This window comes from Euprymna scolopes, chromosome 35 (genome assembly GCF_053919585.1).
Source record: "Euprymna scolopes isolate OS-2025 chromosome 35, ASM5391958v1, whole genome shotgun sequence".
Taxonomy (NCBI): domain Eukaryota; kingdom Metazoa; phylum Mollusca; class Cephalopoda; order Sepiida; family Sepiolidae; genus Euprymna; species Euprymna scolopes.
This window is the reverse complement of record NC_136516.1, coordinates 74,117,128-74,141,845: the sequence shown is the minus strand read 5'-3', so window position 1 is coordinate 74,141,845 and position 24,718 is coordinate 74,117,128. Positions and strand designations below refer to the sequence as shown.

Here is a 24,718-nt window from a genome sequence, read left to right as displayed (position 1 = left end):
GGTAGTAATTAACGGACTCCCCTCCCACCCCCATCTGTCCTTTTCTTCTCTTTTATCTTTTGTGGGTTTCTGGAAAAATCTGTCTAATGACTAAGAAAACATTACGCAATAAAATATAGTTCTCGTCTGTATAAATATAAAGCCGAATTGCGGTCGAAGATTAAACCGAGTTCCGTCTCTACTCGCAACAGACACGTGCGACAATATGATAAACATAGGGTCAAAAACCGTCACCGTGCGCAGTTTGTTATGCTTTCTTCTGGTAAGTCAATATTTTTTTTTTTATACATATATATGAAAATTAATCCTACAGTTGAATTTGCAGGTTCGATATCTTCGCGTCCTCACCGGGAAATGCCGACGGGGCGACTTAAGCAATTTTTAATGGGACCAGAGTGCATCGTCACTGTGTGCCAGCTTATAATCCTAACTTTCCGGTCTTGTGTCACATCTCACTGGGTGAAAAAAGTAAATACAACAAACATACACACACAATCTCCATTATAGTAAAACAAAATATAATGTGATCCATAATTTTAGGGTTATATAACACGCGTACAAACCCCGAATGTAAAGATTCAGAATTATCCCAGATTATCTAGATAATTTCGATGTTAGCAAATAGCCAAACGAGACGAGTTTTCATCTTCTCGAAATGGTGAAAAAATAAATATGACTTTCATATCAATTTTCGTTCGGTTATTTTCCGTTTTTTATTGTCTTCTTAATTCAAATTTCTACCTGATAGTAATTCGTTCTGTAGTAACAAAATCATAAAAAGAAAACAAAAAACTTTCAATCAAATTTGCAATGACATAGCCTTCATTTCAATTCCAACACACACACACACACACACACACACACACACACACACACACACACACACACACACACACACACATATATATATTTCTGGTGAAATATACTTTATTTCGATATAATATATACCAATCCTTATTTAATAAGCTCAATGTAATTATAGAGCAATATGGTGAATGAATGAGAAAAGACTATATTCCAAAGTTCATGATGTTGACCATCTTATAATTTATTCCTTTAATTCAGTTGATATTTACAATTCTTATATATATATATATATCGCACACACCGAGAATTGAACCTTAAACGTTCAGGTGAACATCATATTTACTATTGATTTTCTCAAGTATTCTAACCACTGCGCATTAGTTCCTTTCGGTCGGAAATTTCGTCCAAATTCCCGAGTTCGACAGAAACATTCCCGAGTTCGACAAGATACGCCTGAAGAAGGTCGGAGATTACATCGACCGAAACGTTGTGAAAATGACACTGAAGATGAGAACAGTGGTCTGAAGAATTAAAATAATACGAATAACCAATCCTCATCTCAAAAATTTAGAAACGCCATTATCAGTTTTTCTGCGATATTAACTATTTCTACAGCGACAAAATGATGAAGAAAAACAATTTCGATGACATTAGCAGTGATATAACGGCATTCAACCCTCCACAATAACTTTTTGTCCAAATCATTCTTTTCTCCGCGGAATTATTATATTTTGTAATATTTAAACAAATGAATTTTGTCCAAGAAATTATTGTTCGAAACGTTCGATACGGTCTTTTAACATGACCCTAAATCTAACCGAAAATTAATTATCAGTCACTTGGGAAGCAATTATATAGATTTTTTTTCATGACAGTTTTTCAAGAAGACGGATGGAAATTGTAGATTCCGAACCTTGTTCCTTACACAGATCTATCATACACACATACACTCACACCACTCACACACGTACGTATACACACATGTACACACATGTCTACATTTATATTTGTCATGTACGTGTATATATCTCTCTTTTTGTTTGATTTTCCTTCAGTCGAAGTTTTCATAAACAAAGGGGCGCCCTTCTCGGGGCTACTAATAGAACATGATATGGGCTACATAGATATTCGAATGTTCCATTAAAGTCCTTTATCTTTTAAACACGGAGTTGATAAAGAAGTTTAGAACATTATATATATAAATATATATATATATATATATATATATATATATATATATATATATATATATATATATATATATAACATACCTTTCAGCAGTGTTCTTCGGCTGTGAGATACTTGAAAATAGCAAGCTGTTGACAGTTGCACTAATTAAATGGCCTTGGTGTTGTAATTCGTTACTATTCAACACAGATGATAGACAAAGATTTGTTGACTGCAAACAAATGAGTCTTTCAAATTGTGGGTTCATAACCTTTTTAAAGTTTACAGGACGACGAGGGAAGGGGGAGAGGAAAGAAGGGCGTTTGCACTTGCATGTTTATAGGTGTCGATGACTCGTTGACAAATATGCACTTTGGTGTCATTTGATATGAAAGCAGCCATTGCGTTTATAATTATGCATATGTATATGTGAGGGTATGTGTCTGTACCGAGGTAGGGATAGATAGATAGATAGATAGATAGATAGATAGATAGATAAATAGATAGAAAGGAAAAGAGGAAGAGAGGGAAGGCGAGAGAGACGGGAAAAGAGAAAAACAGGGAAGAGGAAATAAGAACGAGAGAACGCGAGAGCTGCGAAAATGTGGAAGAAGGAGAGAGAGAGAGAGAGAGAGGGAGAGAGAGAGAGAGAGAGAGAGAGAGAGAGAGAGAGAGAGAGAGAGAGAGAGAGAGAGAAATGGATAAAGTGTAAGAGAGAAAAATAGAAAAAGAGAAAGACGGTGAGAGAGGAAGACAGAAGGCAAGGGAGAGGAGGAGAGGGGGAGAGGAAGGGCGAGAGGAGGGGAACTCAAAGAGAAGATGAAGAAAGAGACTATCACTTATACATACGCAATTGAGGGGAAGTGTTATATATGATGCAGAGAGAAAGAGCGAGCGAGAGAGAGATAGAGATAGAGAGAGGGAGATAGAGAGAGAAGGGGGCGGGGGAAAAAGAAAAATACAGGGATAGGATGTGTAAGAGAAAATAGATTATTATTTTATTTTTATTTATTTCTTAAATTTTTTGGCTATTCTTCCTCCGAGACTGGAGGATAAAGATACTGATTTTTTTTAGTTAGTAAAGTCCGCTTACTTCTTGCTGTTATTTTCCGCATGTTATTACTTAATCAATAATAAAACAGAGCATCTGATATAGAACTTTTAAGCACGTGAATATTGATAATATATTTAAAATAGAGAATCGTCTTTGAAAACATTTGTAATGAATATAAATTTGAAATATAAAAGTATGCACAGACTCGTGTTTCGTCGTATACGGCTCATCAGCGTTTCAGTAATGTTGCCCCGTAATAAATAAACAAATAAATAAACGGTATTTAAATACGTTCAACTGTCGACATTGCATGTGAGTGCCGATAGTGTATGATTTTGAGATGTGATGATGTTTTTTTTGCCATTATTCATACGGTTTATATACTTTTTTTAGACTGTTGTCTTAATTTCCGTAAACACTTTCGCACAAACTATTTTTTTATCTTTACAAATTTCCTATCAAACTTGTTGTCATATTTAGGCTGGTGAATCTCTGTCCCACTTGAAGATTTTTGATGAGATGCAGAAATCACCCGTAATTTGATTGGCGCCATCTTTTTTCTTTCTCTTCATCTTCCCTAACAGACGTGATGTTGCTAGTCTCGGTCTTTTCTATGAATACTATTATGGCATGTCTTTTGCAGAATTCTCTAATCTATTTCCTGCTTCCTTTGTTCCAGCTCGTTTGACACGTTCGTTTAGTCTACTGGTCTTCTATAAAAAAAACCTAACCCCAACCTTTCTTTTCTGCACCCTCTCCCCCCTCTCTCCTCTCTCTTATACACACACACATACACGCACACATACGATATTGCTTGTCTGTCTTTTCTATAAATATTATTATGACACCTGTTCTTCAGAATTGTCTGATCTATTCCGTCTGTAACGTTACGTGGTGTTACACTTTGCTTTAGTAATTCATAAAAAATAAAGCTAGAAAGAAATACATAAAAATCCGGGTCGGCAGTTTTTCGTTTTTAACAAAAGCATTTATTACCGTTTTTCTTTCTCCCCGTTGCGACACGAGCTTAAAAGTCTCTCCCTTCTGCTTCACTACACGCCGGTCGTAGACAACCATTTTTTATACGTACATCTTTTTCGACTGCACTCCTCTTTCTTCCGACCGCACGCTGGTCACAGCCAGCTCATTCTCGCCTTAACTTTACACGTCCATCTTCTTCGGCGCCGCTTTTGTTTTCTCCCCGACCACGTGATGTCCTTTTTTTCTTTATCTTCAGGCACAAACCCGAAAACGTTTGCTAATTTGCATACGCGTAGACACGCTGCTCCTGCTACTAATACAATCGTTTGCCATCCATCCTTCAGCTGTTGCTGATATTTTCACACGCGCTCAAATGCGTTCTGTTAGACGTGATTTCTTTGTTTCAATTCGTATGATTCGTTGGTCTAGTGAACGCCATCAATTCACTGTTTCCATATTTTATTGTAATACATCTGATTCCAGCAGCGTCTTTTCAAGATCTGAAAGGAAGTAGAACTCTTTTTTTGTGTGAACATTTTCCTCCTACCTACAGCCTTCAGGTCCTGGATATGACCATAAACTTTATCCAGTGGTGAGGCTCCAGCTTGCGGGCTTTGGGGAGTGTGGAGCCACCCTTTAATTGTCATTGCTCCCAACTATGGGTTAAATAGAAACACAACTTGAAAACAACAAATATATTCTATTAAAATATTTTTCTTTAAAATCTTTGAATTCGGCATTAAATAACCCGAAAAGGGTTGATATGCCGTAAAACAAAACCAACCAACCAACCTACAGCCTTCAAGACTAAGATCAATTGTCATATAGTCAGAGTACTAAAAAAGTATATATTATATTGTGGGAGTTAAAAAATCACGTCTACACAGCACCGTGCGAGAAGATTTCTTGGCCTTCGGACAAAGATCAAAGTGTAGTATCTATACTTCAATTTCTTATTCTCTGTCAATGGAGGAGAAATCCTTCACGACTGAGCCAATTTTTATTTTTTGTACCTTTCTCCACGTTAAAAAAAAACGATCCTGCTATCTAACCCTGTCCCGTTGTGAGGCAAAGTAAATAGGAACTCCTAGACTAGCAACTTTTATCTTTTGACCTGTCAGTTCCATGATAATCGTATTTCGTTCCTTTCAACTCCTTACATAAATTTGCGTTATCCCCTTTCCTGGAGCGATATCATTAAAAAAATATTTATTGCTACACCGAGAATGCATATAATCAAAAAAAGGAAAACAGTAAATAAAATAATAAAAATAATAAAAATGATAAAATAGTTTAAAAATAAAAGTGTGCTAATAAGAACTAAGAATATAAAATTGCAAAGATTACAAATAAATAAAAAATATGTGTAATGATAAAATGGTAACATTGTCTGGATATAAAAGTGTAATAAGAAAGAAAGATCTCATATAGAGTAGAATAACAAAAAAACAATGGTATAAACATGTAATACCATATAAGTTATTATACAAAATGATAATGATTACAAGTAATGATATTAAAGGATAATATGAATTTGTGATATTAGAATGAATGAATGAATAATAATAATAATAATAATAATAATAATAATAATAATAATAATAATAATAATATCAAAAAGAATCCTTCTTAGATAAGAGAAAAATCCAGGTTGTCCTCGACGGTCATACATCTAAACAATATAATATAAATGCGGGAGTGCCTCAAGGGTCTATCCTTGGACCTCTATTGTTCCTAATATTCATTAATGACCTCCCTGACAAAATTGCCTCTGAGATGGGTATATATGCTGATGACACCACACTCTATAACATGCACGACAGGAAAACAAATGAACACATATCTAAAGAAATGGCAAAAACACTAGAGGATGACCTCCAATCTGTAGTGGAATGGGGACAAAAATAGATGGCCACATTCAATGCTGCCAAGACTAAACTGGTTTCCTTACATAATTATAAGAAACCTTCTCTGCCACCAATAGCAATGGCCAGTGACTCTTTATCTGAGAGTACATCTTTCAAACTGCTTGGCCTAACGTTCACAGGAAACATGAGTTGGAACAATTACATTGAAAGTATTGCCAGGACCGCTGCGAAGAAGGTAGGCTCTATCTACCGTGCTAGAAAACTACTAACGCCCGAAAGTATCCTGTACCTCTATAAGGCCACCATTCGCCCATGTATGGAATATTGCTGTCACATTTGGGCTGGTGCATCTGCTACTAGTCTCTCGCTCCTAGACAAGGTTCAAAGTCGCCAATCTGATAGGCCCTGAACCGGCATCTAAGCTTCAGCCTCTGTCCCATCGACGAAATGTTGCATCCCTCTGTCTGTTCTACAAGTATTTTAATGATGAATGCTCTGCGAACTGCAAGCACTTGTGCCCCCTCGACGTCAATACCCCCGACAAACCCGACAAGCAGCTAAATCCCACCCCTTCACAGTAGAGATCCCTAGAAGTAAAAGATATTTCTACTCCAGTAGTTTCTTCCCCAGAACCGCTAGACTCTGGAATTCCATTCCAGGTCCCTGCTTCCCTAACTGTACTGATATGCAGAAGTTCAAGTGTAACGTGAACCGACATCTTGCTGCCCAAATGCCAACATAGTACTCCAGTAGTTGTTTTATTGATAATAGCCCCCTACACCAAAGTGGCAATGTGCCTTGTTTGGGGTGAAAATGTAATTAAAAAAAAAAGAAAACAAATAAATAAAAAATGAAAAAAGTTAAAAATAAGAAATTTAAAAAATAAGAAGATATAGTGATAATATGGTCATAATAAAAAATAATAAAATAATAATTGTCAAAATACGAAAAATAAACGAATAAAAGCAATGATAAAAAGGTGCATAATACCATTGGATTACTAAAACGTTTTACCTTATCTATCCAATAAGTTAAAGTCACTCGGACAGCCATATAAAAGCGACTTAGCATCAAATTGGTTGTTTCTATCAAACGAGAAAAGTAATGAAATAACACTCAAAGAAAAAAAAATGTTTTGGATTCTTTAGCGAAGAATAATACTGCTTAAAACAACTATTCTAATAAATTTTTTTTTTTTTTTTTTTTAGATTTTTGAGGGGTTAGGTTCCCGAGAAATATTGTCCTAAAACGATGAAGTTCATGATCATTTTCATTAATTACCTGAATATATATATATATATATATATATATATATATATATATATATATATATATATATATATATATATATCCTGTGCCAGAATTATATGCAAATCGATATTTTTGTTCTAACTCCGATAGTTTTCAATGAAAATTCGTGTAACTTCGCACGTTATACGGCAACACTAAAGCATTCGCAGATATAAAATTTTAAGCTGGTCTGCGCAATAGCGAGCAAACAGCAGCCATTTTGGTGACTTGCAGTTTTTTTTCAGCGTGCCTTTATATGCAAGATGGGACGTAAAGGTGCTTTAAGTCAAACTGAGAAGTCTAAAATTGTTCAAAGGCTCCATAATAAGATTTCCACCTTAGAAATTGCCAATGAATTATCCCGTGATCATCGTACCATCCAAAAATATTGTACTAACGCTCAACTTTGCAACGTACGTTCTGACAATGGGAAAATTCGTAAGAAATCATATGCCACGTCTAACAATGAGCAAGATCAAGAGAGAAGTTCGCCGTAACCAATTTGAAACTAGCAAACAAGTTTTTGAAAAAGCTGGCGTTCCTGATGTGCCCAAATCAACTCGTTGCCGTATCCTGAGGACGATTGCAAAATTTGGAAAGCCAGAGGTCCGCCCTCAATTGAAGGATGTCCACAAGAAAAAGAGGATGGAGTGGGCAAGAGATCACATGAAGGTAAATTTTCAAACTGTTTTGTTCATCGATGAGTGTCAAGCGACCCTTGATGGACGGTACCATAATGAGGGTCTACGTCCCCAAAGGATCAGACGTCAACAAGGAGGTGGTGGTGTGATGTTCTGGGCTGCAATCATTGGCAATGAGCTTGTAGGACCACTCAGAGTCGCAGATGGAGTGAAAATTACCGCCAAACTCTACATTGTCTTCATAACGAAATACTTGGAACCCTGTCACAAGAAGAAGAATTTGGCACTCCGGAAAAAGATGGTATTCATGCATGATAATGCATGGTCTCATTCTGCAAGGATAGCCACTGAATATTTGGAGAGAGTTTTTGCCAGACATGGGAAAATAATTTGATGGCCTGTTCTCCAGATTTAAATCCCATCGAAAGTCTGTGGAGCATCTTGAAACAAAATATTTACTCCGGATGAAGGCAGAACAACTCCAAGGATGACTCCTGGAATGCTATTCTGACTGCTTCCAAAGACATTTCATCAGATGAAATCGAAAATTTGACATCTTCAATGGACCAAAGGCTTTTAGCTCTTGTCAATAAAAATGGCAATTATATAAGATATTGATTGCAGTATGAAACCATATTGAAGTTGTTTGTTCTTTATTATTGTTGTTCTCAATTTACAAATTCCTAGAATAATCAATGTTTCGATGATCTTTTAGCACTTCACCATATTTTAGCATTGGTTTGCATATAAAGTTGGCACGCTGAAAAAATGCAAATCAACTAAATGGCTGCCAATTGTTTATTACTGCGCATATTAGCTTAAAATTTTAGATCTGCGCTTGTGTTAATGTTGCCATATAGCGTGCTAAATTTCACAAATTTTCATTGAAAACTATCGGAGTTATAATAAAAGTATCGATTTGCATATAATTCTGGCACGGGGTATATATATATATATATATATATATATATATATATATATATATATATATATATATATATATACACTAGCAGGCTGTCCAACATTGCCTAGCCGTAAAATACCCTTAAATATGATATTTTATTTAATGCAGATTTCGTATTATTATATTATATGCAGTAATGAATTAAAAAGTAAAAAAAATGATTCGTGCGTAAAAAAAAAAAAAAATTAATCGAAATAAAAACGTTTACGATTTACTTTTTCCTTTGACTTTAATGCCTGAGTTATGAAGACGTTTGCTGCAAGGTTAGAAATTAAAACATGAACCAATAGGTATTATTGCGTTACACATGCATATTCGTCGTTCGATCGTCACCTGAAAAATTCAAGTTTTTTACTTTTCACACTTTTCCTTCGATTTTCCCTGACTAAAACCCAAACATAAAGTTTCGCATGGGTTCGAATACGCTATATATTAAGTTTCATATCTGTAGACAAAAAACTAACAGAGGAGTGTGGTAGGCAATATTTTTTAAACAAATATATATATATATACGAATACATAAATATATATAGAAAGAGGTTCGTGTTTACTATGACATTTTTACACGTATTATATATATATATATATATATACATAATAAAAATAAAAATCAAAGCCTACAACTCTCCACCATAATTCCTTAGATTCTCCGTCACACACACACACACACGCGCACGCGAACACACACACACACACACACACACACACACACACACACACACACACACACATATATATATATATACATATATATATATATATATGTGTGTGTGTGTATACACATAGTGATCGTCACTTAACAGAAAAAGACCATCTTTTCATTCACTTTATTTTGGATTATTTATCCATTTTCATGGACTTTTTAAAATATTCTTTTATTTTTCTAATTTTATTTAATTTGTTTAATAATTTGTTTTATTTGATTATTTAATATATATATACATATATATACATTATACATACATACATATGTATATACATTATACACACATACATATATACACATATGTATATACATTACCCCATATATATATATATATATATATATATATATATATATATATATATATACCTTATACACTATGTACATGCGGAGATGTGATCAAGATGAATTTTCTATCTTCTGTGGGAACGAAGGTCACTCTTCAGACCAGCCCTGCTCTTACATAGTCTATTGCAGAGGTCACACTTTAACTGAGATTGAGGGACGCCAACCGGTACCGCTTTATTGTGAACATCCATTTGACGCTGCAAACACCCACTTGAATTGCAGACCATAAATCAAATAGAACATCTGTGCTCCGCAGTGTTTTCCCCGTCAAAGTAAGACTGATTTCCATGTGATCGCTTGTGGCTAGCTAGACCGGCTCCAGTCATTTTGCCGTATAAATCACAGACGTGGTTCAGCACAAAAGCCTCTGACAGACCTGACAGATTTTTCTTTCGGATATCACGCTTAATTTTTGCATGATCATATTTTTTCTTCTCAAAGTCATGATAAACCATTTTTTACGATCATTGGAAGCGCTCTCTCAGCTATACACGTCAATACCGAAAGCTTTCAGATTATCCTTGATGTTGTCCTTAAAGCGTTTCCTTAGTTTGTGTTTTGGACGCTTTCCTTGTATGATATTAATAATCATGCCAGATTGTCTCAGCGTTCCCACTTCGGTAATCTCTCATCATCCATCCTTGTCAGATTTCCAGCCAACCTCATCTGGTTGCGTATAATCAACTTTTCGGTACATGGTACGTCAGCTCGCATGAGGACACCCATATCAGGTGTAAAAGAGTTCATCCTTATGCCCAGAATGTGTCTCAGAAAATTCTGGTGCACTCTCTCCATGGTTTTTATGTGTCTACCATAAATTGTCCAGGCTTCAGAAGTCCCCGCCATATATATATATATATATATATATATATATATATATATATATATATATATATATATATATATATATATATATTGAAAATTAATTATAATTTTCAAAAAAATAAAATAAAATATTAAAGCCTGTAATGAAGGTTTAACGTTCACAAGGAACATGACTTGGGACACGTACACCGAGAGCATTGCCAACATCGCTGCGAAGAAGTTGACTCTCTTTACCGTGCTAGAAAGTTACTTACGCCTGAAAGTATCCTGTACCTCTACAAGGCCACCATTCGCCCAGCTATAAAGTACTGTTGTCAAATTTGGGCTGGTGCATTTACTACTAATCTCTCACTTCTGGACAAGGTTCAAAAGAGAGTCGCCAACCCGATAGGTCATGATCTGTCATCTAAGCTTCAGCCTCTGTCTCATCGACGAAATGTTGCATCTTTCTGCCTGTTTTACGAGTATTTTAATGGTGGATGCTTCGACGAACTACGAGCCCTTGTGCCCCCTCGACGTAAATACTTCCGACAAACAGGACATGCAGCAAAGTTCCACCCTTATACACTAGAGATTCCTGGATATAAGAAAACCCTTTACTCTAATAGTTTCTTCCCCAGAACTGCTAGATTTTGTACTGACGTGCATAAGTTCAAGTGTAATATAAACATATATCTTGCTACTCAACTCCCTACATTGTATCCCCGCAACTTATGTCCCTGATAGTAGCCCCCTATACCAAAGTGGCACTATGCCTTGTTTGGGGTGAAAATGTAATAAATGTAATAAGCACAAAATGTTTAATTATCCGACAAGTAGTACAAATAACCTTGGACGACCTGAATGTGTGAAGTTTCGACAAATTCTTCTCATCAGAGGAAAGAGGTTTGCAAAATATACAATAAAAATTGCATTAAAAGAAACTACAAATATGGATTGAATACAGTCGTGTCAAAAGTAAAGACTCCTATTTTTTAAAACTCAAAATGTTGAAGAACTAAGAATGCCGAGAGTTGTACTATTAAAACGAGTTACTTAGTGCCCCAGAATTTATATTTCTACATAGCCACCACTATTATCAATGCACTTTAACGGGAATTCAATGACGAATCTCTGCTTCTGACGCACACCTATGAAAGGGTTGCTTTCTTAGAGTATCACACTTCAATATCTAAAATAGCGAGATGAAACTTCTAGGTTATGGATGCATAAGTTCAATCATCATAACAATGCAATTGCAATCTCCTCTATTCCATCTTAGCGGAATAACAAAGTAGTAGACATTACTTTTGAAACGCCCCTCCTGTATATATATATATATATATATATATATATATATATATATATATATATATATATATATATATATATATATACACGGCCATAAACTCTCAAAACTTAGAGAGGGAAGTCCCATTTCAAACTTATACGAGGCAGCCCAAGTAATGTCTGATCGCGTTAAATGAATAAGAAAATGTTATGGCTAAAACGACCTTTTTCTGTGTACTTTTATTTTATGGTTTATCTTGTGCTCGCGTGTGAATAAGAAAAGGGGACAAGTGAGAGGGAAAGGAAATAATGTCCTACGATATAAACATCTTTGAATTACAACATCAGTCGATTTTATCTGTTAAATGTTTTCAGGCCGGAGAATGTAGAAAATGTTATCATCGTAATTGCTGTCATTCTACGTGGCGGCTAAGTACGTTTGGAACGAACGAAAACACTAACGAACATTTTACGTGAAGACCTGGGACGCATTTGAAGCAAATTGTCGGCGAGATAAGGTTTTACCAATGTCTGGGGGCTTTGTCAACTGTTATTTCTTGCTTAGCCACGAGGACGCATTTTGGCTTCTTTAATGGAGGGTGGGATTCGCAGCTACTCCAAAAGTCACTAAACAGGGCGAAATATATAATAAAACCATGACTGTTGATTAATTTCTTTTTATCCAAACTAATGTCTTTTTGATTAAAACAATTTTTCAAATTATATTTCAAACTAGCATTTCAGACCGGCCTTGCCCGGGTGTTTGGATGTATGTTGAGCAAAAAAACAAAAAAAAAAAACAAAACAAAAGTGGTAGTGGTACGGCAGGCTCAAACCCGTACCTCAAAGGGGGAAAAGAACGGGGAAAAAACCTGCCGTCTTGCTGTTACGACCACCGCCAAACAGGAAGTGACGTAGGTTTTAATTAATGCTAGACAATCGAAAGGAGAGGATGACTTTCGAAAATATCGGCGAAAAAAGCGATCTCCCTGTAGAAAAGGGTCTAGTTGAAGGTGAAGATACTCATGTTTTTAGCCAATTTTTCGATATTTGTCGACTGAAAGGTCGAATTTCAAAACGATACTGATCTAGTAAAAATTCGTCGCCTCTGGCGAAAGTTTAGGTAGGCATGCAAACATACATTTATATATTGGTAACTCAAATTTTCGACCCTAGCCGATTAAAAAGCTTGCCCTATCTCTGAATATCCTTTATGTAAAATTTCAAATGTTTAGACCAGAAATTGTCTGAGTAATTTGGTAGAGACCTATTATAACCTCTTCACATTTATTGTTTTGGGTTCAAATCAAGTCATTAAGTTAGATCCATGTCGAAAGAAACCTATATCCCAAATTTCAAGTGTTTGGACCCAAAATTGTCAGAGGAGTTTGGTAGAGTTCTCAAAGGTCAAATCGTTGAACTTTGACCCCTAAACAACCAAATTTCTAGCCGAAAACCTATTACAAAGATTTTCCCAAATCTCAGTATCTTGTATATCAAATTTCGAGTCTATAGACTGAATATTGATAGAGTTATTGTGTAGGGAAATGTACACAGACAGACAGACACTTTCACTTTTATAGATATACAGATAGATGAAAGGTATAGACAAAGGCATTACACTGGTTTACAGCTGTTTTAAGGCAGTGTTTATTTGAAGTCATAAAATGAAACATATGTTTGATGTTCAAAACACACACACATACACACACATATATATTAATATATTATTCTATATAATAAATATTTTACAAATAATAATAAAAATATCTAAATAAGAAACACGTCAAAGTAATATATATATATATATATGTGCATGCGCGCGCGTGTGTGTTATACATTAAATATCTAAAAAATAAAATAATAATAAAATAAATAAAAAATGCGGCCCATAAAATAATATATATATTATATTAAATATTTAATCAATGAAATAATAATATATTTTTTTTAATTCGTCGCATAAAAAAAAACAACAAAGGGGAAGTAACTCACCCTCTTCATCGCTTAGGAAAAGGAAAATATAATACAAAAAGCCACGATTCAAAACCCGCTCATATTATATTATTATATATCACTAATAAAACACACACACACACACACACACACACACACACACACACACACACACACATATATATATATATATATATATATATATATATATATATTTAGTACTCTTGCATAATTTGACCCGAGTTCTCGTTAATTCCCGTCAAGCATGCATCGAGCTAGACCGGCAATCATCGGAGTCAGCCGGGCGTTGTGTGTTGAAAGGCTAAATCGACTTTTTATTTTATTTATTTATTTATTTAATTTTTTCCCATGTTATGTTTTTAGTAATTTTTATGATGATATTAAGGGGGTGACTTTTTAATTTCTGATTAGTTACTTATTTATTTATTTACTTTTTTTGTAATTCTATTTCTGGGAGTTTGATTAGCCAATGAAAAAGTGCTATCTAAATGGAAGCAGACAACATTCGAATTGGAAGAAAGCGACTAAACCAAAAAAAAAAAAAAACTAAAATAAAGAAAACTGGCAAACAAATATATTTTCAAACTCGCAAAACAGAAAAATGACAGGCAAGGAAATAAATCTATGCATGTAAGAAAAAGAAATGAAAACGCCGATGCAGACAATCTCATATTGTCAGGAGAAGAAATTGCTGTCCCCAAAAATGAGGGGCAACAATTGTAAACACAAATGTTTGTTAAAAAAAGATCATGTGTATTGGAGATACCAACAATAGTAAAAATCATTTATTTATGGGCGTTCGAAAATGGAAACCCTAAAATATATTTCCTCTACCCCATCTCCTTCCCTCTTTGCCGTCGATGGCCGTTCAACAGTTGACAGAAGTAAAAGATTCCTAAGAAAATATCCTCATCTCAAGAACGTTCTTCCGCCGGCAATTAACATCCGAAAAAAAAAAAATCTCAATTTTTTTCGGAACAAAAAAAATTATTTTGTTAAATTTATGTTGACCACCCCCCTCCCCACCAAAAAACACTTGACTAACAAAAATCCTTGAAAATAAAAAACAAAAATACGGTTACAAAAAAGAAAACAAAAAAAAACTTGTACTTACACCTAACAATTATACGGTTAAAAATCTTTTCTTGAAGAAAAAAGACAAACTTTCTGTTGATAAATATAAAAAAAAAGATTAAATACTAAAATAAATAAACATATTTTTCATTTTACAAGGTAGGTGTTTTTGTTATTTTTGATTATTTGCATTTGTATTTTTTTTCCGTTTTTTTTTTTTCATTATTCTGCATCTGTTACGACGCTCGGCTGACACCAATGATTGCCGGTCTTGTCTGATCCATGCTTGACGGAAATTCACGAGAATTCGGGACAAATTATGCAAGAGTACCATATATTTACATACTTTTTATATATTTACATATTTACACACACACACACACACACACACACACACACACACACACACACTCTCTCTCTCTCTCACACACACACATATTGGAGTAAATACTGAAAATAGATATCTATAATATTGTATACCGTCATAATATTTTTAAAAATATGTGATTAATTGATTACAAGTTTTGAAAATTAATTGATATAATACAAACGTTTCTCATTATTTCACAGGTATTTGTTTCTCCAGTTACCAGCTTCAAATGTAAGTATATTTCATTTTCTTTAAATACATTAGTGATAGGACGATTTCGGTGTTTTTCCCGATTCCGATACAATTACCGATTCCGATTCTTTATGAATCTCTAAATATTTAACTACAAAAGTGTTATTTTGTCTCGATTACCGCAAAAACACATCTTAAATGTGCTTATATTTTCTCAAACGTAAAAAACACATCTGTGAGAGGATGATTTTAGTCTTACCGGAAGTTTAAATCAATAAACATTTATTATTTTATTATTACTACAAGCAGTGGAAGATGTTTTTTAAACCAAAATCGAATAAAAAAGATAATTAAAGGAACCGGTTTCGGCATCTGAAAATAGGCGCAAATTTTTCCGATTCCGATACCCCAAAAAGCTCCGATTTTTTCGATTCCCGATTCCGATTCCGATTAATCATCCCAACACTAATATATATATATATATATATATATATATATATATATATATATATATATATATATATATATATATATATATGCGTGTACTACCTTTGCAGCTGTACATATCACCTTGTATATGGTAGGGCATAAAAATCTTATTAAAAAAGTTATTGCGACTGTAAGTTGTGGAGGTAAGTCTTATTCGTTAGGTATGGCTCTATCGTTTTTATTTTCTTGCATGCATTACTATAGCAATTCTTTGACACGCTCATTTTCTCTATCAGTTATCATGGAGTGCTGAAATAATTGTTTCATTTGTGTTAAAGAGTAACGTGGAGTCACTGTTCAATGTCACTCGATTTAAGCCCTTCTAACAATTTTGTTTTTGGATACCGAAAGAAAATTGTCGAGGATTTTGAGTTACGGATCGAAGAAGAAATCACCGCGTTTCCACCTGAGATAATAAAGAAAACTTCCGGAGATGATTTTGTGAGTGTATTGCTAACTTCCGGAGACGATTCCATCAATATGTTGCCACTTTTTGTGAATGACGCCTTCAAAGTATTGCAAACTTTCTGGAACAACGCAATAAATGCAGAACTAACTTTTAAGAAAGACTTCATCAACGTATTGCCAACTTTCCAGAACGACTTAACCAGTCAATTGCGAAATTCCGAAACACTTTCATGATATATTGCTTACCTTCGGAACGACTTAATCAACATCCGGGAATAAATCCACAAATTTATATCCAACTTTCGGGAACTCTATAAATATTTTTTTTCAATATTATTTTGTTAATAGTGCGCCGTGATGACGAGCATGATAATGATGGGAGAGGATTCCATTTCTGTTGACTAAAGAAGATCGTTTACAGGTGAAAATGGTCGAGAATATTCTATATAACATGTAGATACGATCCTAAAAATAACTGGGGTTAAATAAAACTGGGAATAGCTGAAATTGTGTGGTTATGACACCACATACTATCCCGTTCGACAACCCAACCTTAAACGCTGTATGCCGTTGTTTTGTTCTCCATCGTATTGTCTTCTCATTGCCATATAGTCATAATCTCTCACACTGGCAGCTGTCGAGGGGAGCAGACGGATTCACGTGTACAAAAATGAAACAAACACGGCGAAACAAGAAATATACAGACTCCGATGTTTCACATATATGTCGGTTGTCTGCATGCCAAGGTTCACATCTACGTCTTGTTGACGCTGGGGTTTTCTGTTGTTAGTTCATTTCTCCACCTCCCAAAGCTTTCCCGACCTGGCCCAAGCCACCATCTGTTTCCAACTGTAGTAAAAAAAAAACTCTCAACACTGACTGTCGTAAAATCCCAACTCACGAATGTCTTAAAAACTCACTGACTGTCGTTAAGTCCTTATTGTTCCTCTTACTCACAGTAACCCTTCCCCCACCCCCAAATACCTACAGGCGCATTGTTCTTGTTACACCCTTAATTTAAACTTCACCCCTGACTCCTTTGTTCGACTCACCGCCAACTGTTTAAAAAATGCTATTTCATTTGTCACCCACTCTTTGTCATTTCCTACCCCTCAGCACTCAACGACCTCAGTCGAACACAGTGACACAACTCATTCGATAAGCAACAAACCACATCCTTTCACTGTAGGGACACTTAAAATCCGGAAGATGTTGCATTTTGATAGCTTTTTTGTCGGACCGCTAGGCTTTGAAAATCCTTCCTTGCTTCCTTTTCTTCAACCATACCGACACGCTGTATTTAAATGTAATGTGAACAGATAACTTACTGCATTACTCAGTTTGCCCTATATAAATATGGCACCTATCACAGTAGCCTCTTATGCATGGCAAACTGCATGATTTCTCTTTCTCCAGCCCTGCCGATATGCAATAATTTAAATGTAATGTTAACAATCATCTTGCTGCCAAACTCCCTATTAAGTTTGCGTTCTATAAATATGGCTCTTATCACAGTTGCACCTCATGTTTTAATGGCAAACTGCACGGTTTTTTCAACCCTACCGACATGCAATAATTTGAATGTAAAATGAAAAACTCCCTTAAACACCGGTGCTACATGATTTTTGTATCTGTGACTTCAATCAGGTTTTTGTTGCGCTAAGACTTTTAAATATTAATATAATGTTTTAATTTTGTTCTTTTCAGTAACAACACCGTATATTAACCCAGGGTCACCAACGCAACAACCTCTCATACCAGAAACGTCCGATCCTCTGATTGGATTCAGCAGACATTCTACACCGGAACTCGTCTCAAGCTCGATCAACCAATTAAGCAAAAACAGTACACCGCACACGGTAAAGACAATTTTAAGCGAATGCGACGACAACAAAAAGGTCGGTGTTGTGACACTGATCGGGTTCAACCATCTTGGAATTATGAAAGGCAATTACATTTTACAGATAACTTCGGATACGCTGAAACATTTACAAAGCAAAGGCGTCCTAATCCGATTGATAATCGACGACTCTGCCCCAACCAGATCGGATTCGACTAAAAAGGATTGGGTGCTAACATCGATGGTCCGGAAACTGGGTGTTGACACTTTCACCCCCGCACGAGCGTGGGAGATGAACATATTTGGTTTCCTGTTTGTAGACAAGACGATGGATTTCAGCGACCCGATGTTGCGCAAGGAAATGCGTCGCTTGATTTTCCATGACATTTACCTTTACATGGTCATCGTTGGGGATGGCGTTGACATGGCTGTTGTGAACCGGTTCCTCATCCGGCCAGATCGCGCCATCTTCATTTCTTCTTATGAGGAACTTCCTTCTTCCTTGCCGTCTAAATTAGTCGAAAAGCTATGCGTGCGACGACCACAATCAACGTTCCATATTGCGTAAAACTTAATAAAGGGGTCCGTGGGTGGCCAAATATATACCGTGGCGGCCTATGAAATATACTATACCGAGTTGACATCTAATTATTAATAACAAATATAATTATAATTATTATTAACAAACATAATTATAATAATTATTAACAAATATAATTATAATTATTATTGACAAATATAATTAGAATTATTATTAATAAATATAAGTAAAATTATTATTAACAAATTTAATTATAATTATTATTAACAAATATAATTAAAATTATTTTTAACAAATATAATTATAATTATCATTAACAAATATAATTATGATTATTATTAACACATATAATTATAATTATTATTAACAAATATAATTAGAATTATTATTAACAAATATAATTAGAATTATTAACAAATTCCTACAAATAAAAAGACAAGTAATTTTGAATAAATAAAAGCATATTTCTAGATTCATGTCGTTTCAAAACGGAAGATTTTTAAGGGAATTTTTTTACTTAATCGTAGCTATAGTTGCAATACTTTAAGAATGAAATGTTCAACATCCAATGTTCAACATCCAATGTTCTTCATCCAATGTTCAACATCCAATGTTCTTCATCCAATGTTCAACATCCAATGTTCAACATCCAATGTTCTTCATCAAATGTTCAACATCCAATGTTCAACATCCAATGTTCAACATCCAATGTTCAACATCCAATGTTATTCATCAAATGTTCAACATCCAATGTTCAACATCCAATGTTATTCATCCAATGTTTAACACCCAATGTTCTTCATCTAATGTTCTTCATCCAATGTTCAACATCCAATGTTCTTCATCCAATGGCAGCGAAGTGTTAGTAAATACAAACGTATCTAATGACTAATTTTAAAACTTGTCTCCACATGTTTGATATATTCTTTAGATGTATGGTAAACGTTCCCTGCCTGCTTCCCTCCGGACTACAACTTGGATGTCTTCAAGTCCAATGTTAACAAATTCCTAATGAACCGCCCCCTTAATTAAACACTTCATCAAATCTCCATATTAACGTAATGTACTTGCAATAACCCTTATCCCTGAGTGGCTTCCGGGCCTTGATAAGTGGTGATCACTGTGTAAAAAAAATATTCTTTAGATGTATGGTTAACAGACCTTTCATAAGAATTGCCATGCATGGTTAAATTCATGGTTAAATGCATGGTCACTACGCCTATTATAGGGGTAGCTATATTTTAGATGCATCGTAATTAGACTTGTTATAAGGATAGTCGTGTTTTAAATGCATAATTACCATGGCCATTATAGGGATTGATATGCTTTTGATGCATGGTTATCAGACGTTCATTAGGTGCATGGTTACCGGGCCTTTTTTTTTAGAGTGATGATCATGCTTTAGATGGGTGGTTGCCAGGACTTGTATAGGGATTACTATGCCTTCGATGCATGGTTACAAGGCTTATTAGAAAAACATTACTGCCCTTTTCTTCAAATTTACGTCAATTCCGTTTTTAAATAATAACACAGAGATTTCGGGTTCCATTCCGTTTAGAGGGAAGAATAAGGATGATATATAGAGCACTGCTGGGGGATGGCAAGTAACCGGAACGATTATTTATGATCGTTGTTGATGTTTAGAAAATAGAACACTAGAAAAATTTATCAAGACGAAAAAGGTATTTTTAAGACAAATTATTTATGGTAGGAATGTATCGGGAATGCTAACGTTTGTTTGTTTGTTTTTGTTTTACGGCATATCAACCCTTTTCAGGTTATTTAATGCCGAATCCAATGATTTTGAAGAACAATTTTTTAATAGAGCATATTTGATTTTTTTAAGTCGGTTTCTATTTAACCCATAGTTGAGACCCAAACAGGTACTACCAGTCCGGGTCAGAGTGAACCTGGGAGCAATGGCAATTAAACTCGCCAAGCACGCAATCTGGGGCCTCACCATCGGATATAGTTTAAGGTCATATCCAGGACCGAATGCTAACTTGGAATGTTAGAACATAAACAATCAAGATGGTTTAGTGATGACATCAGGTGATCTTAATGCTGCGTGTGCTAATGACGTAATTAGATGGTTTAGAAAAGACACGCAAAGTTTAGTTTAGAGTTGGGAGTCAAACTGGGAAAGTCGAACAAGTCACCACGGAAGGTATCGTATCCGAGTTTTGTAAATATGGGAGAAACGCGGCTTTAGCATAATGTAGAAATTACAACGCCTTTCAGCTCCGAAGGGATATAACGACCCATGAAGTAAAGTTATATAAAAACATGACTTCGATTTGGTGTTTTCTTCCGGAGATATCTTCAATTACAGACCAACCGAGAAGAAGGAGGTATGTGTTCCAGCTTATGTTATGTATTGCCAATGGATGGTCTTTATATATGTACCCATTCTCCCTCAGCCGGCCACTTAATAAAAAAGAACATTACAATTATACTAACTGAATGTAAATGCACATTAAATCCAATAGAAGATAACAGAGACATTTATAAACATGCATGCACATAAATTATACACGTAAATATATACAACCAGTGTTATATAGACCAGTATGCGAGAAGGTCATGTTTCGCACGATTGATGACATTTATTTTATGTGTTTCTATTAGTATTTTGCTTAATTTTCGACATTTGGGCGATTTTCAAGGATCATCGTGCAATGATTATGGCAGCCATGATCTTTTTCGCTCTAATTGAACAGAACGGACACTTTTTTAACGACAAAAAGAACGCTTTCAAATACGTCAAACAAAAATAAACATATCTAGGTAGGTAGAAGTGTAACTTGTCTTGCCTTTGATGAAATTTATTTGTTATATATTTGTTTTCTTACCTTCGTTTCTGTTACTAAAGTTAAACATATTCAAGAATAAATACTTATGACATTTCTTATGCCTATTATTTTTTAAATCTTTATATTAATACGATAGCGTGTGTGTTCTTTTGTGTGTCACGCTTACATCCGGGTCGTTTAATTGTTATGTTCTTCTATTTCTTGTCATAAATAATTTTACCAAGAATTCTTCATAAGTTTTAGTTTCAGTTTTGATTATAGCTGATGGCACTCCAGTAATCTATATTTTTATAAATAATTTTAGCAAGAATTCTTCATAAGTTTTGGTTTCGGTTTCGATTATGACTGAAGGAACTAAAGTTATTTATATAAATATACATATTTTTTTTCATAAGTTTTTATTTAGGTTTCGATTCAAGCTAATGCACCCAAGTCATATGGATATATTTTCTTTTGGAAATCGCAACTTATAATATATAAAAATCAATAGAACATTAACTCTATAATAATATATACGAAATCTGCAATAGAATGATCCATAGAGCAATAGAATGATCCAACGATTTTTTTTCAAGCGAGCTTGGCAACAGAATTGATACAAGTCTTCCATTTCAGGCCAGGAGTGAAGGCCAGTTTCAGGAGCTTGTTGGCGCATGATGATTGCACGAGACGTAAGTCATCCATTTCAATTTGAGCCAAGTGAGTATCAGAGCGTTAGTGGTGAAAAGATAAAAGCCTGGTTTAGGAAGCATTAAAATTAACGAGACACCTTTTACCCCTATTTCACCACTTTATCCAATCCACGAAAGGCTTTTGTTTATTGTTCAGACCAACCCACGACCAACAATATTGGGTAAAACCACTGTTTAGAAGCCTGGAGATAATGAGATAAAAATGCTTACATTCGATAAACATTGTTTAATCTTGTTGTTATTATTAAATATCATCCCTTCAGAGTTAAAATCTATTTAGTATTACGCATGTAATAGTTAGCAACAGCACGTTTGAAACGTATTCATATGCTGAAACAATCACTAACTTCAGTTTGTATAAAGATTTCATTGGGGTTTTTTCTCGCGATTATTTCAGCATATCTACACATTTCACGGGAGCTTTCATTAGAATCGCAGTGCTAAACAGTTTTAACTCTAAACGATTTCCCATTTACTAATATTTAACAAAACAAAAAAAAAAACAGCAACAGAAAAGATTATCGCTTGTAAATAAGATTGAATCACATTATGTTAAGACTATTAAACTATATTATTACAACATACTCGAATGCAACCACCACATTCTTAACTAATTCTGCTGCATTGTCGTTCTGTATAAAATGAAGGGTGTGTATATTATATACGTGTGTCGTTTTGTAGTATTAATTGTACGACAACAGATACGTGTATCGTTTTGTAGTATTAATTGTACGACAACAGATACATTTTAGCAACATGTAACAATGCCTTCATCAGGTGTTTTTGTATCGAACATGACCAAGAACTGCATATACTGGAGTATATGCAGTTGCAGAAAGGTTTACAAGAGTGAAACATGCCGCCCCCTGAAAGTAAGGGCGGAAGAACACCGAAAAGCGGTAACTAAAGGGGAGACGGAAAAATTGAGTATAGCGACTCATGTCTGGATGAAGAGGGGGGACCATCACCCCCTATGGGATGAAGTAAAAATAATAAACAAAGAGACCCACTGGAAAGTGAGAAAACTTAAAGAAACAGCTCACATGCTCGGATATAACAACCTACAGAGCAAACCAAGCGTAGAGCTGAATGCACTTTGGACACCTCTAATAGAGAGAGAAAACCTTGAATAACAACATAGGTTTAACATTAACAAAAACCAACTAAGAATTGTCCTAGTGACATATGGCCGAGTGGTCCTAGACGTTGTATCAACGTTTACAGTTACCCAAAGGTGCTGAGTTCAATCCTGAACGAAGGCAGTGAAAAGTAACATTCAAAACAGAGAATCAGCAACTATGTCCCAGAGCATAGCTGGAGTCCGAACACGGTACTCCCGTAATAATAATAAAGGGGTGGGTTCGAGACTCCTAACAAACGGTTCCCCAGTTCGATACAAAACACCTGATGAACGCCGGAGGGAAAAACGGCCGCAACGTTGTGACAATAACAACCAAGATGAGGAAGTCAGTCCGACAATCTCAATAAATGAAAACACCTCATCTAAAAAATACAGACAATTACTATGTAACAATGCATTTTAACAACATGTAACAAAGCATTTTAGCATTTTGCAACATGTAACATTTTAGGTTGGTTGGTTGGTTGTTTTACAGGTTATTTAATGCCGAATCCAGTTATTTTGAAGAACATTCTTTTAATAGAATTTTTTTTCAAGTCGGTTCCTATTTCACCCGTAGTTAGATAGGACCCTAACAAGAATTACCACTCCGGGTCAGAGCAATGCAATTAAAGGGTTGCTCAAGACTCCACAAAGCCCGCAAGCTGGAGTCTCACCATCGGATATAATTTAAGATCATATCAAGGATGTACAAAGCATTTTAGCAACATGTAACAAAACATTTTAGCAACATGTAACAAAACATTTTAACAACATGTAACATAACATTATAGCAACATGTAACAAAACATTTTAACAACATGTAACAAAACATTTTTACAAGATGTAACAAAAAATTTTAGCAACATGTAACCGAACATTTGAGCAACATGTAGCAAAATATTTTAACAACATGCAACAAAAATTTTTTAAAAAATGTAACAAAGCATTTTTACAACATGTGACAAAACATTTTAGCAACATTTTACAAAATATTTTAACAACGTATAACAAAGCATTTTAACATCATGTAACAAAACACTTGGTAACATGTACCAAAATATTTCAGCAACAGGTAAGAAACAATTTTTACAACATGTAACAAAACATTTTACATGTAACACAACATGCAACAAAGCATTTTAGCAACATGTAACAAAAAAATTTAACAATATGTAACAAAACATTTTAACAACATGTAACAAAGTATTTTAACAACATATTACTAAACATTTAAACAACATGAACCTTGGAGTTTTAACAGTATGTAACAAAGCATTTTAGC

At 34.7% G+C, this 24,718-nt stretch overlaps 1 protein-coding gene across 2 annotated transcripts; it reads left to right on the top strand.

Annotated features, from left to right (window-relative positions):
• The first annotated feature begins 115 nt into the window (after positions 1-115).
• Positions 116-18,897, top strand: LOC145259933 (uncharacterized). 2 transcript variants are annotated; one of them, XM_080117894.1, is made up of 3 exons: positions 116-262; positions 15,539-15,569; positions 18,135-18,897. In XM_080117894.1, exons 1-3 carry the CDS (start codon positions 206-208, stop codon positions 18,833-18,835), a joined length of 789 nt encoding a protein of 262 aa, XP_079974020.1. In that variant the 5' UTR covers positions 116-205; the 3' UTR covers positions 18,836-18,897. The 2 variants fall into 2 exon arrangements, with proteins under 2 accessions (XP_079974020.1, XP_079974021.1); XM_080117895.1 differs by having other exon boundaries at positions 137-264; positions 15,547-15,569.
• Positions 18,898-24,718: the final 5,821 nt, after the last annotated feature.